Source organism: Pseudophryne corroboree, chromosome 3 (assembly GCF_028390025.1).
Source record: "Pseudophryne corroboree isolate aPseCor3 chromosome 3, aPseCor3.hap2, whole genome shotgun sequence".
NCBI classification, from domain to species: Eukaryota; Metazoa; Chordata; class Amphibia; order Anura; family Myobatrachidae; genus Pseudophryne; species Pseudophryne corroboree.
In genome coordinates, this window is record NC_086446.1 from 667096341 (window position 1) to 667115896 (window position 19556).

Consider the following 19556-nt stretch of genomic DNA (forward strand, 5'->3'; position numbering starts at 1 on the left):
AGGCAGACTGAAACAGGTTTTGCTCAAGAATATTCCTGTATTTAGTACCATCCATCTTTCCCTCGACTCGAAACAGTTTACCAGTCCCTGCTGCTGAAAAACATCCCCACAGCATAATGCTGCCACTACCATGTGTCACTGTTTGGATGTTGTTCTTGGGGTGATGGGATGTATTGGCTTTGAGCCAGACATACTGTTTTCTTTGGTTGCCAAAAAGTTACATTTTAGTCTCATCTGACCAGAGCACCTTCCTCCTTATATTTGGTGAGTCATCCACATGCCTTTTGGCAAACTCAAAACGTGCCTTCTTATTTTAAGGCTGAGTAATGGCTTTTTATTGGCCACTCTTCAATGGCCACCGAACTTGGGCGCCATTACATCACACCCCATGTGAGGAATGATTTTTTCAATAAACACTGTTTTTGCTTGGGATTTACAACCTTTGCTTGATTGGAATATTTTTGGTCAGTTGAATGACGTTGGGACCATATTGAAGTGGATTCTGTTGGAAGAAATATAAAGAAACCCAGATACTGTATGCTTCTACTCACCTAAGATCCTGTGAGCAGGGTAAACTATCCTTTACAGAAAATGCCTGGTTATTGAAAAAGATACCGTTATGTGTTTTATAAGCCTTCAAATTTAGTGAGTGGAGTACGCCCATCTGTCATTTTGTGGTCTATTCTGAGCACATTCTTCTGGGTTTTTGATTCAGTAGCAGAAAATAAACCTTTAAGTGGATGACTATACACTATAAAGTGTGAGTTGGGGTACGATTAGATGGCAAGCACATTACAATACTATGAACTACTGGAGAAGATACCTTTATGTGCTTTAACAAATCTAAAAACAAGTGAGTGGGATAAGGCTATCTGTATACTTCTTCATCACTCCACTGATGATACTCGGTGTGTAATATAAGTGGTAGAAAGAAACCTTTATGTAAAAGTCAACTCAGTACATAAGAGTGATATATTTTGATATCTGGTCAGGTCTCAAATAATTGCACAACATTAGTGACACCTCTACTTGGTCTCAGTCAATACAGCAACCATCCATACAACGGTGGAGGATTATTTTAATGACAGTGTACAAATGATCATGTCTGAAAGTCCCTATGCTTACTATGCTTTACTTAAGATGCCCATTGTCCAGTGTGTACTTGAAAGAGTTTTCAGCACATCCAGGAACCTTGTGAGTGATCGGCATAGGAGGCTACTGCATCAAAATATGTAAAAAAATTATGGTCATAAAAATTAACTATAAATTCCATGAGGAAGACCTTGCCCGCCAATTACGTCAAAGTACAGAGACTAAGGTAATGGTGTATTCCAGAAGGGATGATTTAATATTGTGTGATGATGATGTTGGTAATACTGAAGAAGGTGAGGAAATGAAGATGATAATGACAACATATCTCTCTGAAAAGATCACTAACAAAATAACACTGTTAGCTGCCTAAAGTTCATGTTTAGCTTGTTTTGTGGGGACCCAAACAACGCAAGCACTTCAGCACAATGACAGTCTCTGTCGCTGGAGTGCTTGGTTTGTTACACTGCATTTCCTTTTTAATATACAACAACAGGTGATTGATAGGGCTCAAGGACAATTCCATTTTGCACCACTTTTCTTTTCTGTCACTACTCTGTGGCAGTGTTTCATACAGTAGATGTGATATAAAATGCTATGTAAAAAAAGGGAAGCAAAAACAGTTTGGGCCAAATACTGTTAGTACTTAAGCAAGCCTTCTGGAGATCACAACTAGAAAAAAGGAAGACAGATACTCTTCCTGCATATTTATAGAATGCCTGGAGAATCCCACCTGCAGCTTTGGCTGCTTTGCACTATAATGCTGGAGTGTGGTAATCATCCAAAATATTGGATCCTTAAAGCATATAACTTCCCAGCCAGCCAGCCAGAGGTAAGGACTAGGAACACAAGTGAGTAAAAATATAATCTAGGTCACCAGGGTGTTTAATGCTGGTGCCCCCAGAAAAGTGGCAATATAGCTGGTGTACTATAGACATTGAATCCTTATATACATGTATTCCACATAAGGAGGGATTAGAGGCTATTTATTTTCATTTGAGCAAGGATGAAACCTTAAGTGAAGACCAGAGAATATTTTGATTGGAGTGCATTAGATATGTTCTTAATAATTATTATTTTAAATTTCAAGGTGTATTTTATAACCAGCTGTGTGGGTGTGCTATGGGGACTCCCAATGCCCCAAGTTTTGCTAACCTGTATTTAGGAAAATGGGAAGCAAAAGTTATTTTTGGTGATAATCTGTTCTCAGAATTTTTACATATATTTTAAAGGTATATAGATGATATACTAATGGTTTGGAGAGGTAGTGAGGATGATTTTAATAGATTTATGTTGTATCTTAATAATAATTGTTATAATTTAAGGTTTACTTCCAACTATCAGAGAACTAGAATAGAATTCCTAGATTTAGTTATAGATAAATCAGTGTAGTGGAGTCCAGGTAAAAACATTAATACTAGCGTTGTGCACCGGAAATCTTTCGGGTTTTGTGTTTTGGTTTTGGATTCGGTTCCACGGCCATGTTTTGGATTCGGATGCGTTTTGGCAAAACCTCCCTGATTTTTTTTTTGTCGGATTCGGGTGTGTTTTGGATTCGGGTGTTTTTTTTACAAAAAAACCTCAAAAGCAGCTTAAATCATAGAATTTGGGGGTAATTTTGATCCCATAGTATTATTAACCTCAATAACCATAATTTACACTCATTTCCAGTCTATTCTGAACACTTCACACCTTACAATATTGTTTTTAGTCCTAAAATTTGCACTGAGGTTGCTGGATGACTAAGCTAAGCGACCCAAGTGGCCGACACAAACACCTGGCCCATCTAGGAATGGCACTGCAGTGTCAGGCAGGATGGCACTTCAAAAAATAGTCCCCAAACAGCACATGATGCAAATAAAAAAAGAGGTGCATCCAGGTCGCTGGATGGCTAAGCTAAGCAACCCAAGTGGCTGACACAAACACCTGGCCCATCTAGGAGTGGCACTGCAGTGTCAGGCAGGATGGCACTTCAAAAAAATAGTCCCCAAACAGCACATGATGCAAAGAAAAAAAGAGATGCAATGAGGTAGCTGTGTGACTAAGCTAAGCGACCCAAGTGGCCGACACAAACACGTTGCCCATCTAGGAGTTGTACTGCAGTGTCAGGCAGGATGGCACTTCTAAAAAATAGTCCCCAAACAGCACATGATACAAAGAAAAAAAGAGGCACAATGAGGTAGCTGGATGACTAAGCTAAGCAACCCAAGTGGTCGACACAAACACCTGGTACATCTAGGAGTGGCACTGCAGTGTCAGACAGGAGGGCACTTCAAAAAATATTCCCCAAACAGCACATGATGCAAAGAAAAATAAAAAAGGTGCACCAAGCTTGCTGGATGGCTAAGCTAAGCGACCCAAGTGGCCGACACAAACACCTGGCCCATCTAGGATTGGCGCTGCAGTGTCAGGCAGGATGGCATTTCAAAAAAATAGTCCCCAAACAGCACATGATGCAAAGAAAAAAAGAGGTGCAATGAGGTTGCTGTGTGACTAAGCTAAGCGACCCAAGTGGCCGACACAAACACCTGGCCCATCTCGGAGTTGTACTGCAGTGTCAGGCAGGATGGCACTTCTAAAAAATAGTCCCCAAACAGCACATGATGCAAAGAAAAAAAGAGGTGCACCAAGGTCACTGTATGGCTAAGCTAAGCGACCCAAGTGGCCGACACAAACACCTGGCCCATCTAGGAGTGGCACTGCAGTGTCAGACAGGATGGCACTTCAAAAAATAGTCCCCAAACAGAACATGATGCAAAGAAAAAAAGAGGTGCACCAAGGTCACTGTATGGCTAAGCTAAGCGACCCAAGTGGCCGACACAAACACCTGGCCCATCTAGGAGTGGCACTGCATTGTCAGACAGGATGGCAGATTTAAAAAATAGTCCCCAAACAGCACATGATGCAAAGAAAAAAAGAGGTGCCTTACTTAAACAAACCACCTCACCATCAGAATCCTACTTGTCAATTTCCTCCCCAGCGCCAGTAACACCCATATCCTCATCCTGGTGTACTTCAACATTGACATCTTCAATTTGACTATCAGGAACTTGACTGTGGGTGCTCCTTCCAGCACTTGCAGGGGGCGTGCAAATGGTGGAATGTGCATCCTCTTCCCGTCCAGTATTGGGAAGGTCAGGCATCACAACCGACACAATTGGACTCTCCTTGGGGATTTGTGATTTAGTAGAACGAGCAGTTCTTTGATGTGCTTTTGCCATCTTAACTCTTTTAAGTTTTCTAGCAGGAGGATGAGTGCTTCCATCGTCATGTGAAGCTGAACCACTAGCCATGAACATAGGCCAGGCCCTCAGCCGTTCCTTGCCACCGTGTGGCGTAAATGGCACATTGGCAAGTTTACGCTTCTCCTCAAACGATTTTGATTTATATTTTTGGGTCATTTTAATGAGCTTTATTTTTTTGGATTTTACATGCTCTCTACTATGACATTGGGCATCGGCCTTGGCAGATGATGTTGATGGCATTTCATCGTCTTGGCCATGACTAGTGGCGGCAGCTTCAGCACGAGGTGGAAGTGGATCTTGATCTTTCCCTATTTTACCCTCCACATTTTAGTTCTCCATTTTTTAATGTGTAGAATTATATGCCAGTAATATATCAATAGCAATGGCCTACTACTATATATACTGCGCAAAACTGAAATGCACCACAGGTATGGATGGATAGTGTACTTTGCAACACAGAGGTAGGTAGAGCAGTGGCCTTCTGTACCGTACTGCTATATAGTATATACTGGTGGTCAGCAAACTATGCAAAACTGAAATGCACCACAAGTATGGATGGATAGTAAACTTGACGACACAGAGGTAGGTAGAGCAGTGGCCTTCTGTACCATACTGCTATATAGTATATACTGGTGGTCAGCAAACTGTGCAAAACTGAAATGCACCACAGGTATGGATGGATAGTATACTTGACGACACAGATGTAGGTAGAGCAGTGGACTACTGTACCGTACTGCTATATATATAGTTATACTGGTGGTCAGCAAACTGTGCAAAACTGAAATACACCACAGTGTATGGATGGATAGTATACTTGACGACACAGAGGTAGGTAGAGCAGTCGACTACTGTACCGTACTGCTATATATATAGTTATACTGGTGGTCAGCAAACTGTGCAAAACTGAAATGCACCACAGGTATGGATGGATGTATACTTGACGACACAGAGGTAGGTAGAGCAGAGGCCTTCTGTACCATACTGCTATATAGTATATACTGGTGGTCAGCAAACTGTGCAAAACTGAAATGCACCACAGGTATGGATGGATAGTTTACTTGACGACACAGAGGTAGGTAGAGCAGTGGCCTTCTGTACCGTACTGCTATATAGTATATACTGGTGGTCACCAAACTGTGCAAAACTGAAATGCACCACAGGTATGGATGGATAGTATACTTGACGACACAGAGGTAGGTAGAGCAGTGGACTACTGTACCATACTGCTATATATATAGTTATACTGGTGGTCAGCAAAACTCTGCACTGTCCTCCTACTAGTATATATATATATACTACAATGCAGCACAGATATGTAGCGTTTTTCAGGCAGAGAACGTATAATACTGGTGGTCACTGGTCAGCAAAACTCTGCACTGTCCTCCTACTATATAATCCTGCTGGTCCCCAGTCCCCACAATAAAGCAATTAGCACACTGAGCACAGATATTTGCAGCACACTGAGCACAGTCAGATATGGAGCATTTTTCAGGCAGAGAACGTAGATATTTGCACTTGCAGCACACTGAGCACAGATATTTGCAGTACACTGAGCACATATATTTTCCAGCCCACAGAACATAGAAACTGAGAGGACGCCAGCCACGTCCTCTCACGATCATCTCCAATGCACGAGTGAAAAATGGTGGCAACGCACGGCTCCTTATATAGAATACGAATCTCGCGAGAATCCGACCGCGGGATGATGACGTTCGGGCGCGCTCGGATCCGAGTTGCTTGGACCCGTGCAAAAAAAGGTGAAGTTCGGGCGGGTTCGGATAATACATATACTTATGTTAAAAACGTCGACAGTAACAATTATATACATTTTAAGAGTTGTCATCAGAAAAATTGTGTCAGTTATATACCCTATTCCTAGTTTCTTAGGTTAAAAAGGAACTGTGTAGAAAACGATAAATATAATGAACAAGCTGAATTATACACAAAGAGATTTTTAGAAAAAAAGTATCCAGCGGAATTGGTTAATCAATGTAAAGATAAAGCAGATGGTCTAGACATAAAACAGCTGTTGGTTTATAAAGAGAGAAATAAAACCCAAGATAAAATTTTTATACTGTTTAGTATTACCAGATATAATACTGAAAGTAACGAGATAAGAAATATTTTAAAATACCTTAGGGATGTGTTGACTTTAGACCCTATTCTGAAAGAATGTCTGCCTAAAAATCCACAAGTAGTTTTCAGAAGAGCTAGATCTTTAAAGAGTTTATTAGCACCCAGCAATCTTAATAAATTGACTGATGAAACCTGGTTGAATAAAACTCAAGTGACCGGTTGTTATCCTTGCGGCCATTGGTGGTCATTCCGAGTTGTTCGCTCAGTAAATTTCTTCGCATCGCAGCGATTTTCCGCACTGCGACTGCGCCAAGTAAATTTGCTATGCAGTTAGGAATTTTACTCACGGCTTTTTCATCGTTCTGGTGATCGTAATGTGATTGACAGGAAATGGGTGTTACTGGGCGGAAACTGGCCGTTTTATGGGTGTGTGCGGAAAAACGCTACCGTTTCCGGAAAAAACGCAGGAGTGGCCGGAGAAACGGGGGAGTGTCTGGCCGAACGCTGGGTGTGTTTGTGACGTCAAACCAGGAACGACAAGCACTGAACTGATCGCAGATGCCGAGTAAGTATGAAGCTACTCAGAAACTGCTAAGAGGTGTGTAATCGCAATATTGCGAATACGTCGTTCGCAATTTTAAGAAGCTTAGATTCACTCCCAGTAGGCGGCGGCTGAGTAAATCTGCTAAAATCAGTTTGCGAGCGAACAACTCGGAATGACCCCCATTGTAAAGTGTGTTCATATATTAGTAAAGATAAAAAAAGAGTTTGGAATACAGATAAATCACGGTTTTGGAAGATCAACAGTATGATCAATTGTCAAACTACCTCAGTAGTTTATCTTTAGAATGCACATGTGGTGCAAAATATGTAGGTAAAACTAAGCGACAATTAAAGATCCGGATACTTGAGCATACTAGGAGTATAACTAATAAATTAAAAGATCACAGTGTATCTAGACACTTTTTAAGTTGTAATGGAGGGTCACTTAGCCACTTTAGTTTTACAGCTATTGAGCATGTGAGACTGGGAGATAGAGGTGGGGATATTTCAAAGGAATTGGGAAAGAGAGAGATGTATTGGATACATACTTTGAATACTATCAGTCCGTATGGTCTAAATGAGAATTATGATATTACCCCCTTTTTGCATTAGATCCATTATTGCTGGTGTGGGTGTTTAGACTCACTGTAGTTGGGCCATTGGCTCCTTTGTGTCTTTTTTTCCACCTACACTAGTTCAATGTGAGACGATGCATATGGTAGTTTACATTTTTTATTGTTGGTCCTCTTTCTTGGTTGTAAACCCATCATGTTTCAACTATAAATATATTGTCATTTGGTTATTAATTGTCTATATGTGCTTTTTTGAAGTGTTAATTAAATACGCACCGATATAATGATAATACATTTTATATGCAGGTATAGACATGTATCTATATATTTCTTTACCTATATACGTATCTGTTATATATGTATGTATTTTTGGCAATTTTTAAATATTTACTAAGGTTTATTACATACATTCTTCTTAATTGGGTGACCTGTAAAATAATTTGTTATTGGTAATGTTTTTTAAACAAAGTTTTATATTCTTTTTTAAGTATAAATATAAATTAATAAAGATAAGTTTTTTAATTATTAATTAGGTTGTTTTAATATCCTGTTTAATTGATTATATGTCAGTATCGCTCTTATGATCGTTATCTCAGTGCGTTTTTAATAATATATGTATGTATCATATATGATGTATTATTGTGCTGTGTGATTTTATAATTGTATGATGAATTATGTTGTATATATGGTTATTTCTGTTAATTAGTAACTATACATGTGGATCGGTTCTGTAATGCCGCAGTAGTATAAATAATCTGATACAATGTTGCCAGTCACACCTCCTGACGAAGTCCCGTGATGAAACGCGTTGGGCGTGGCCAGCAGGACGTGTGACGTGAGACCCATTGACCGGAGTACCGGAGTGTGAGGTTTTCATTTGGAGTCTGTGAGGCTGGGAAACTTCAACGTCCGTGGTATCTGGGGAGCAGCGGGGTCAATCAGTGTGTGCGATCCGGAGGCCACACTGATTTTCTACTTTACACCAGTTACGTTGTATTTAAATGTATGTGAGTTTATACTTGTCAGTAAAAGCATTATTGACCTACTACTCACTTTTGCGCCCTCCATCTTTTTCTTTCTTCTACATGAATTGAGGAGCATGGTCGACTCCAGAAGGAGGATTGCAGCATCATACATTTGGACTTTATTATATACTGAGACTTTTTGCTTTTTATGTGCAGCCACTTTCTCTCTTTTCTATATATATATATATATATATAAACTGCAAAAGCCCTCACTCACTCACTCACCCGCTCAATCACTGGATGACTCATCACTAATTCTCTAACTTCCCGATATGTTAGGAAGCTGAAATTTAACATAGGTATTCTTCAGGTGGGAAATAGGAAAACTACGTAATAAGAATTTTAATAAACCTCCCCTAGGAGCATGAAAAGGGGGTTTGACATAATGACGTCATTACCGATGCGTGGTTTGCGCTGCATGAATGATAACGCTGAAATGGACAATTGGATCAAAATTTGTATTGCACTTCCAGTGTGTAGCATTTAATTAACTACAAAAATGAAAAAGCCCTCACTCACTCACTGACTGACTGACTCATCACTAATTCTCTTACTTCCCGATATGTTAGGAAGATGAAACTTAACATAGGTATTCTGCAGGTGGGACATATGAAAACTACGTAATTAGAAGTTAATTAAACATGCCCTAAGGGGTTGAAAAGGAGGTTGACATAATGATGTCATTACCGATGCGTGGCTTGCGTTGCGTGAATGATAATGCCCAAATGGACAATCAAATCAAAAATTGGATTGCACCTCCAGTGTGTAAAATATGATAAACTACAAAGACGGTCGTGTCACTTTTTACTGTACCTGCTAAAGGTGCTCTCTGGGTAACATCAAGAACCATGGATTAATATTTACAGTACTTACATTAAGACATCTCAAATTTACATCTCTGTAGATTTACCAAATTTTTACACTCATTTATATTTACAACTGTGAAAATCAGAAACTCCTATGTGAAGAACAGGTAGAACAGCAGGTCTCTATATGAAAGCCTTCTACCTCTTCTCTCAACCTTTCCATTTGTTCCCGTACACTAACTTAACCCATCTGTGTCACCCATGTTCGAATACACATCTCCTTTAGATTGTTACCTTTCATAAGCAGGGCCATTTTCTTTTATGCACTCTTTCTTTCTTTCCTTACATAAAACATCATCTCCTCCACATGGTATTTTGTTGTCTTTCAGTGGCTCTGAACTTGTCCACTATCCCCATCAACTAGGGTGCTAATTCAGCAATACTGATTTTCTAACAACTACCTGTAATCAGAGGCGGATTGGCCATAGGGTCTACAGGGAAGATTCCCGGTGGGCCGACGCACCTGTGGGGCCTGTTTTGTTTGAGGACATGTGGTCCTTTTTATAGACATAATGAATAAGATGCAAAATAAATTGCATATATGAAAATTACTTTGCCACTTAGCCTGTGATTGCAGATGATCTAGTGTATGCTCTGTCTGCCTGCTTGACTGACATATAAGATTGAGTGAATAGTGATTGGCATACGGTTGGTGTAATAAGCAAGAAAATATATCTTTCTAAAGAATGATATTGTTTCCTAAATTCTGAAGGTGTATCATATAATGTGCTCATAATATTTAATTTTATTTATTTTTAACTTACCCCTTGATGCTGGACATGCCCACTATCTGGGGGGGAGGGTGCTGCTGCCATGGCCCATGGCTAGACCTTACGCCTCTGGTGCTGCCCATGTGGGGCCACTAGTACAAATTTTTCCAGGGCCGCTTTTTGTTCCCAATCCGCCCCTGCCTGTAATCCTTTGTCACTTTTGTTCAATGTCAATCAGTAAATATACTGTGTTACGAGACGCTGCTGTGGCTCATCTCCCCGGCTGTGGGGAATTCTGGGGTTGCTGTTCCCTAGCAGCCAGACGCTCATGTATGTGCAGTGCTGCAGCTGCCCAGAATTAGTTAAGTTAGCTTGAGGCTCCCAGACTGGCACCCCATTAGTTCATCCACCTGTTATTAGGCACTAAGTACTCTGTGCTGGTTATACAGATGGAGCCTCACTCATCTAGTGTGGCTCCATCGCATATGTGCACTTCTGGCGTGCCTAGGTGACCCATCCGCATAGCACCACTGGGAGTGCACAGACACGCTTCCCATTCTAGTGAATGTGGCACGTCTTTGTCACGGACGCGTGTTCACCAGATGGAGACGCTCTCGATGATAGGCACAGATAGAGCCACGATTAGCGTGGCTCCAACTGTACCTAGTGCCTGTCTGTATGACCTGATGTCCACAAGACCCTGCGTGTCTTGTGAATATGCTGCCTTGATTTGCTACCCAGCTATGTCCTATTTCTTGCCATGCCTGTGTCCACCTCCAGTCCTCAGTGTGTACATGCTCTCAGTCTGCGAAGATACTCCAACTACACTGTGTCAGCATATCATCAGTACTGTACCTGCTAGCCATCTCCTACAAGTAAGTATGTAAGTATGGTATTCCAAGTATGTAAGTATGGTATTTCATCCCACAGTCTGTCACCCATCCTGGCTGAGACCCAGACCTGGCTTTGACCTTTCCCTCTATGCTCCAGTATTCTTTTGCTAACGTACTACTATATTTTTGGAATGTGGGAAGAAACTGGAGTACCCAGAGGAAACCAACGCAAGTATGGGGTGAATATACAAACGCCACACAGTTATCTCCAGCGACTTTATCTCCATCTAAGGCTTAGTAAAAAGGCTGCTATGTTATAAACAACAATATGACTTTTGCTTATCTTCAAAGTCTGTTATCTTCTTTATCAGGTATGTGTACAAACTCCTTCTCTGACCAGTGTTGGCATTCCAGCATCGGTATTCCATCTGCCGGCACCCTGAACACTGGTATGCTGATGATGAATGAGGAAGTTCACCTTGCTTTAAAACTATCACTCAGAAAGAATGTTTGGATTTATAGATTAAGGATTTATTCATCAAGAGGTTTAAATAATAATTATTATTATTATGCAGATTTATTATTTATAATTGTGTTTATTTGTTTGTGTACTAAGCTATCTAGATACTGTATTAATAGCAGAAGTATGTAAAGCAGTAAGGTTGGAAGTGGGGCATGCCTCTGTTTACATCTATTTGATGCCAAACTGGAAGCAGGGATTTTCCACTTCTGGTCGTGACTCCAGGACTCCATGGAGACATGCACATGTATGAATAAACATTGTCCACCACTGAAGTGTAATGTACACACCCTACTATGGATAAAACATCTCTATAGGATACCTTATTTAAGTTGTAAATAGAATTGCAAATTATGTTAAAACCGTAAGTGATGCTGGTACCATTTCTGGTTCCATTCTTGATAGTGCAAATTTTTTATTTTTTTGTACTGTATAAATATGGGCAGTGGGACCACTTACTGTACCTGTACCCACATAGAAAGTCCCAACGGAAAAAAAAACAATTTTTATTTAAATATGTTGCCGGGAGACACTGTTCCACTGGACACTTTATGTGGACTGACTTGCTGATGTGAGACCTTTTCTATCCAGAAGTTTTTCGAACTGTTTGGTTTTAGCCCAAAGATCTCAAATAAGCTTTTTGAAAGTTTTACCCATGTACTGTATGGACTTTTTATATTAAAAGAGAAAGAAAGTAGACTCTTTTTTATGATACTCTTACATTTTACACTGTTAATAATGATAAAATATAACATTTATTATGAATATGTAAAAAATGAGCAGGGGAACATATGTGTGTGTTACAGTCTGGCTCAGGATGGTGCCAGGTGTCTGGGACTTACCCATCTGGACACTCTGGAGGGGACCATCTGGCAGGGTGAGGGCTGCTGGCACTGGGAAGGGTGCGCAGTATGGGCTGTCAGGGACGCTGGACTCCTTGTCCAGTGATGCAGGCTGGGAGCTGAGTTCTCGGTGCCGGGTTCTGGCGCCGCCATCTTGGATATTGGCAAAAAGCCTGTCTTGCCTTTATCACTCCTGAAAAGTGTACTTTCCTGTGGCCAATGGAATTTGGGTGGCTAGTATAAAACAGAAAGGCATGGAGGGGGAAATTTGCCGGTGCAACGTCTCTCACAATTTACTGTGACTCCAGTTCACTGTGCTCCTCAGCATTTGGCTCCTGTTTGCAGCATCTTCAGCTGCTATCTGACCAAAGAACATGTTACGGTTACACTTCGGATGTACTCAGCCAGCTACCTCAGTCCCGGCTTCCGATCCTGCTACCTGCTCCCAGTCGCCACAGTAACCGACCCGCCGGGAACTACCCACTAGCCCTGGGTTAGGGTAACCGGTGTCTTCCGGCCTCCTGCCAGCCTATAAGTATCCTTAGGTCTCAAGCAAATCAGCATTGGCAAACTTGTTCGGACTTTTCATATGTCACCGTAGCAATAAATCCATGCAAAAAAACCTTCATCTGCCCCCTGCATCTGTTATTTAAAGATCCTAGTGTTCAAGTGCCTCCTGTGCTAAAACCTGATCCACAGAATTCCTCAGACGTGACAGCGTGATTGTAATTCAAAATAAAGAAAATATATATTTTTCCAAAGAGACTCACAATTCTAAGTAACCAATTGTAATTGTATTTGTATCACAGATCTGTTTTTTAGTCCAATTGGACTAAAATAAATCCCAAAGTCAGTAAAGGCAAAATCATTTATCTCCGCTTCTTGGGTATAATCACATCAACTGTATTATGTTGGTACTGAGATTATTCTGTTGGTATGATATAGTACTGTAAAAAATGTATCCACATGACCTCATAATTTACACCCTATCTGCTGCGGAATCAAGCCCCTTATCTGTGCTCAAGCATGGCTATCCTTAATACCTGGACCGTTAGTGTGTCATGAGCACAGAGTTTGGCAACCATTGCCTTAATACCTTTGAAATAATGAAATTCTATTCTATCTATCTATGTTGCTCACGCTACATCTCTGCCCAAACATTTCTGATTTATTTATATCTTCTCTCTCTTTTGCACCATCGCTTTCCTCTTTTTTTCTACCTACATGTATGCTTCATTTTCTTGTTGACGGTATAAATGTATGCTTATTCTCTGTACAATTTACAGTATTTCTCTAGACATTCTAATTAGATATCTCATCACCAATGTACTTAGTAGTCATGAAAGAAGCTCTTGCTTTTGCAGTAAACTATTAAGAGATCTATCTGATCTATGTAGAATATTATAATATGGCCCCATCTCCCTCCCATGGAGATTTGGGTGACATTTCACGCACGACCACCATAGGGGTTTGATGGGCACCCACATTTCCCTAGTTAATAGTACTGGAAGAGCTAGATGGATCATGCAGGCAGTTACCAAACATTTTTTTTTCTTTAATAGTGTAGGAAGGAACATCTATATATTACTTGCATTTTAGCTTAGTGTGTCACACTGGTGCTGTAACTTACAGTAACTGCAGCACCTTGGTGCACAGCCCGGGGTACTAATACAGGAGCAGCATTAACCCTTTGTACACAGTGCACACTGATGTTTTGTGTTGTTTTATTTTCACTGTCCACAGGGCAGTCCAAAGGTTTTAATACAAGGGCAGTATTAACACTTGGTGCACAGTGGACACTGGTGTTTTTTGTCACTGCCCGTAGTGCAGCCCAGATGTCCCCCTAACACTATACTCGCAGAGATGCTGGATCTGATTCAATAAGGTTAGAAATAATAGAAATCTTGTTTCTTATAGCTGTGGAATTACATCAGACAGATCTGATAGGGCATACCAGAGGACCTCAGGTAGTTTTCCTGTATGTCCAGTGCAGATGGCGCTACTAAGAAACACAAGATAACACAGGTTATATAATAAAATAATTTAATACTGTATATACAGTAATATCAATATAAGAAAATACTGTACACTCCCAGGAGTAAAAATGATGAGTTAGTTAAGTAAAACATATATAGAATGCAGACATGCAACACATATGTATATACTGTATCTAGTAGAGGTAAATAAAATTCATCAATTAAAGTCACCAAGCAATCACTAAATTGTAAAAGTTTACACAAACAAGTGACAAATTGTTATAAATCATCTAGATGTTACGTTGTAACTATAGTGCAGTAGTGAAAATCAAATAGGGAAAAAGCTGCTCAGTGCAGAGAAATGTGTTGAAGTTCACAAATCCCTTGTTCCCTGCAGACATTGTGTCATGAGTTATCATCGCACATAGAGAACAATCACCTACAGTACATCAACTCTAGTTAATCGGAGCTGCTTAGTCAGAACTCTTTGGTGCAGAGAGATCCCTTCTCCCGGTTAGGCTGAGGTTGACGTGTGTCGGCTGCATTACTAGTCCCAGTTTGTGGCCCAATGGGACATCTCCCCTGGTACCTGATACTAACCTGCTTTACCATCTGGTGGAACTTTATATTGGGTAATGACCATATCGGAGATAAGGCTTCCATAACTTTATACTGGAGATGAAACCAAGAACAATGCCACCCTGCATTGGCTTACGGTCATTAGGTCAACTAGACTTAAGTTGACAGTCAATAGGTCGACCACTATTGGTCGACATGCGCTAGGTCAACATGGTAATTAGGTTGACATGGTCTTTAGTTCGATGTGAACAAGGTCAACATGGAAAAAGGTTGACGTGCGTTTTTCACATTTTTTTCAATTTTACATTTTTTCATACTTTACGATCCACGTGGACTACAATTGGGAACAGTAACCTGTGCTGAGTGCAGCGAGGCACCTTATCCAAAGTATGGGCGAGCCATGCGAGGGGACACAGTGCACTAATTGGGGTTCCTCGTCACCTTATGAAGAAAACGACACCATAAAAGTAAAAAAAAACTCAAGTTTACCTTTTCCGATGTCGACCTTGTTCAAGTCGACATAGTCACCCTGTTGACCTATTGCATGTCGACAAATAGTGGTCGACCTAATGACTGTCAACCTAAATCTTGTCAACCTAATGACCCATACCCCCTGCATTAGTGGCATATTGGTGAGTGTGCTTACCATGTTGAGACTGACTATATTACTTCGAGAGTCTCCATGGTAATTACTAATATGATCTATGACTGCTGATGATTTCTTATTTGGTTTTCACTACACCTCAATCATTACAACGTGACAACTGTATGATTTATGAAATTGTGTTACTTGTTTGTGGAAACAATTACAATTAAGTCATTGCACAGTGACTTTAATTTCTTTTATTTATTTACATCTACTACACATGTGTGGCATGTCTGAATTCTATATATGTTTTAATGTAGAATATTTGCTCCCAGTAGTTTCTTTTCTTATACTGATTTTATATATTAATTTATTTTATTTCCTGTGTAAGTTTGTGTGACACAGATTATTATATTATCTGTATCACACCTTATTTGTCTTTGGTAGCTATCTATTTGCTAAGAGGATTGACACTCATCTTTTAAGGTTGGCTGCTGCAATTTTGCACTTTGTGGACACACTTTGGGTTCCCTTTTGTGCACAGTTTGCTGCCAGCATCATTTATTGTGTATGTCCAGTGCAGGGATGAAAATCACACATGGAGAATTCACAGTTCTGTTCTTCAATAGACTGTTGTATACCACTTCTATTTGTCTCCTCTTCCAAAGTGTGGAGAATCAGGAGGACAAGGGTACACTGTTTTTTAAATTTTCATGTGATTGAAGAATGGAAGCCTGTGAGGATTTAATAGAATCGTAAAGACTGTATATAGTTAATGATAGGTGAACGTCATGAGAATTTGTTGGGATCCTGTGGTTTAAATTGATGGGAGAGTGTTTTTTTTCAAATTTGAAGTATATATGCGTAAAGAGAATATGTGTCATTGGAATTTGCTGTGATCCTGTGTTTTATATTGTACAATATACTCCCAGAAAAATTGATGGGGAATTACCATGGATTAGATTACTAATAAAAGAAATGAGAGGTTGGATGGAACCAAAGATAGTTTATTTCCCACTGAACCTTGACCTGTGATGTGCAGTGCAGAAGTCACCCAGATCTCAAGAAAATTTTGGTGGAATAGATTTCAATCCAGAGTGAATCTGATTTAGGACAGATGTTGGTATAGAGTAGTTAAAGTTGAAGGGAATTCCTTGGATATTTCATGTGTTTCTGTAATATATTGGGTTCTTAGTGATCTCCCTGAGTGCCTGAAGAGTCTCACAATATTTTTAAGGCATGGCTGCTTGGGCACAATATATTGATGATGATGTTGTCACTCTCTACTCACCATGGAGGAAAACTGGGGAGAAGAATAAAATTGATGTGTGCAACAAGACAATTACCACTAATACAGTAGCTACATGAAAGGTTGTACGTCCAAGGACATGTGATGAATTACACGTGATTTGTGTTCAGTGAAATGTGCTGATTAGCAGAAGATGTGAGATACATTACAGGGCCTCTGTGCTTCATTCACTGTTGATTGCTGCATTACAGAGGATCTCTGCCCAAAGTGCTGTATTACATGTGATGTGCAATTAATTGCAATAACTATGTGAAAAGGATAGAAAGTATTAGAGCATAGCATACGTTTAATGCAGTAGTGGATGTACTATAATGTAGGTCAACTTTATGACCAACCTCTTAGACAGATAAATACATGCCCTCTGTAGTTCTGCAAACATTCAGTAGGTGTTGCTTTACAAATCTCTGTTAAATGCTTTGTCAAAAGATATCAAGTAAGTGGCAAGTTTGTTTAGGATTAACAGGCACAACCCCACAGACAGATCAATAGGCAAGATGATGCTGAGCTGGACTGCTCTGAACACATTTTTAACATTGATCATATGTTTTCCCATACACATTTCTTTTTAAATTTCAGCAATACGTCTTTGACGTCTTTGTTCTTTAGACTGTAAATGAAAGGATTTAACATTGGCACCAAAACAGCATATACAAGAGAAAACCACTTGTCCTGTTTGGAAGAGTAGTTAGATGTGGGTTGTATGTGCAAAGATATTATTGTCCCATACAATAAAATAACGCAGGTCAGATGGGAGGAGCAGGTAGAAAATGCTTTAGATTGACCTTTAGCAGATTTTATATTTAAGATTTCTGAAATTATGAAAATATATGAGACTAAAGTGAAAAGAAATGTAATAAATCCCAATATTGTTCCTTCAGTGTAGTTTAGCATTTCTACTGCAGATACATCACTGCAAGAGATCTTTAACAAATGTGCAATGTCACAGAAGATGTGGCTGATTCCATGAGAAGCACAAAAGGACATCTTAGATATAAGGACAGCATGTCCAATAGGGTTTAAAAACCCAAATGTCCAGGCTGTAACTAAAAGGCCGGCACAGTGTATTATACTCATTTTAGTGATATAATTAAGTGGGTGACAGATGGCAACATAGCGGTCATATGCCATGGCTGTAAGCAGGACAACTTCAGTGCTACCTAATAGCAAAAATACATACAGCTGAGCTATACATTCCCAGAATGAGATTATGTTATACTTGGTGATGAGCATATATAATAATTTAGGTAAAATATTTGAGGTGGAAGCAATGTCAATGACGGAGAGATTCATTAAGAAGATGTACATAGGAGTGTGCATGTTGGGAGCCACACAAATCACAGCAATAATGGTGACATTTCCACAAATAACAACAAGGTAGGAAATGAATAATATTACTATCATAAAGTATTGGAGTATTATGTCTTCAGTCAAGTCCTCAAATGAGAATTCTGTTGTATTAAATGGTTCTTCAAATAACACTTCTGTATAATAAAAAAACAAGATTTATATATATATATATATATATATATATATATATATAAAAAGAAATAGAGACCTAGGCGCTATAGTACAGACATGCGGTGGAGAAAATAATAAAGAACACTCTTTTAACCCTTTTAAGAGTAGCAGCTCATAATACAAGGTTAGTGTATGGTATACACATAAATAAAAATAGGTAGTGAAGAAAAATAAGCGCTGTTGAGTGTAGTGATAAATATAACGGAAATACTCAGGTGGGTTAAGAAATTAATATGGCCTTGGACACTTATCTGGTAAGTAACAACTTCCAGCCGATATTCATCATTTTTGGATTAGCATGTAAAAAAGAAGAAACAGCAAAACATAGTGTGTATCGTTCATAAATTAAAATGATGCGATTCGCAATATGAGGCACGAGCTTAGGGAACTAGTTTATTCCCTATAAAATGTAATCTGTAACTTCACAACATAAAATATAGATTTAATGAACAATCACATAAAAACGGCTAGACAACACACGTACAAGATTTAAAATTATAAAAGCTTATCTGTCCATTTAAGGGAATAGGGAGGTCAGCAACAAACTATCCCAGCGGCACAAGATAGCCAAAGGTTATACATACAGGAAAAAAAAGTTCAAACACTTATCTGTCCATCAAGGGGAGTTTCAGCAGCAAACAGTCCCAACGCGTTTCGTCCTTCATATACATACACTGTTCAAAAAAATAAAGGGAACACTAAAATAACACATCCTAGATCTGAATGAATGAAATATTCTTATTAAATACTTTGTTCTTTACATAGTTGAATGTGCTGACAACAAAATCACACAAAAATTATCAATGGAAATCAAATTTATTAACCCATGGAGGTCTGGATTTGGAGTCACACTCAAAATTAAAGTGGAAAAACACACTACAGGCTGATCCAACTTTGATGTAATGTCCTTAAAACAAGTCAAAATGAGGCTCAGTAGTGTGTGTGGCCTCCACGTGCCTGTATGACCTCCCTACAATGCAGGGGCATGCTCCTGATGAGGTGGCAGATGGTCTCCTGAGGGATCTCCTCCCAGACCTAGACTAAAGCATCCGCCAACTCCTGGGCAGTCTGTGGTGTAACGTGGCGTTGGTGGAGGGAGCGAGACATGATGTCCCAAATGTACTCAATTGGATTCAGGTCTGGGGAATGGCCGGGCCAGTCCATAGCATCAATGCCTTTGTCTTGTAAGAACTGCTGACTCACTCCAGCCACATGAGGTCTAACATTGTCTTGCATTACCCAGGGCCAACCGCACCAGCATATGGTC

At 39.7% G+C, this 19556-nt stretch overlaps 1 protein-coding gene across 1 annotated transcript; it reads right to left on the reverse strand.

Moving 5' to 3' along the window:
• Positions 1 to 17308: 17308 nt before the first annotated feature.
• On the reverse strand, positions 17309 to 18172 carry LOC135057374 (olfactory receptor 5V1-like). Its single transcript, XM_063963263.1, has one exon. The coding sequence runs from the start codon at positions 18170 to 18172 to the stop codon at positions 17309 to 17311; it is 864 nt and encodes a 287-aa protein (XP_063819333.1).
• Positions 18173 to 19556: the final 1384 nt, after the last annotated feature.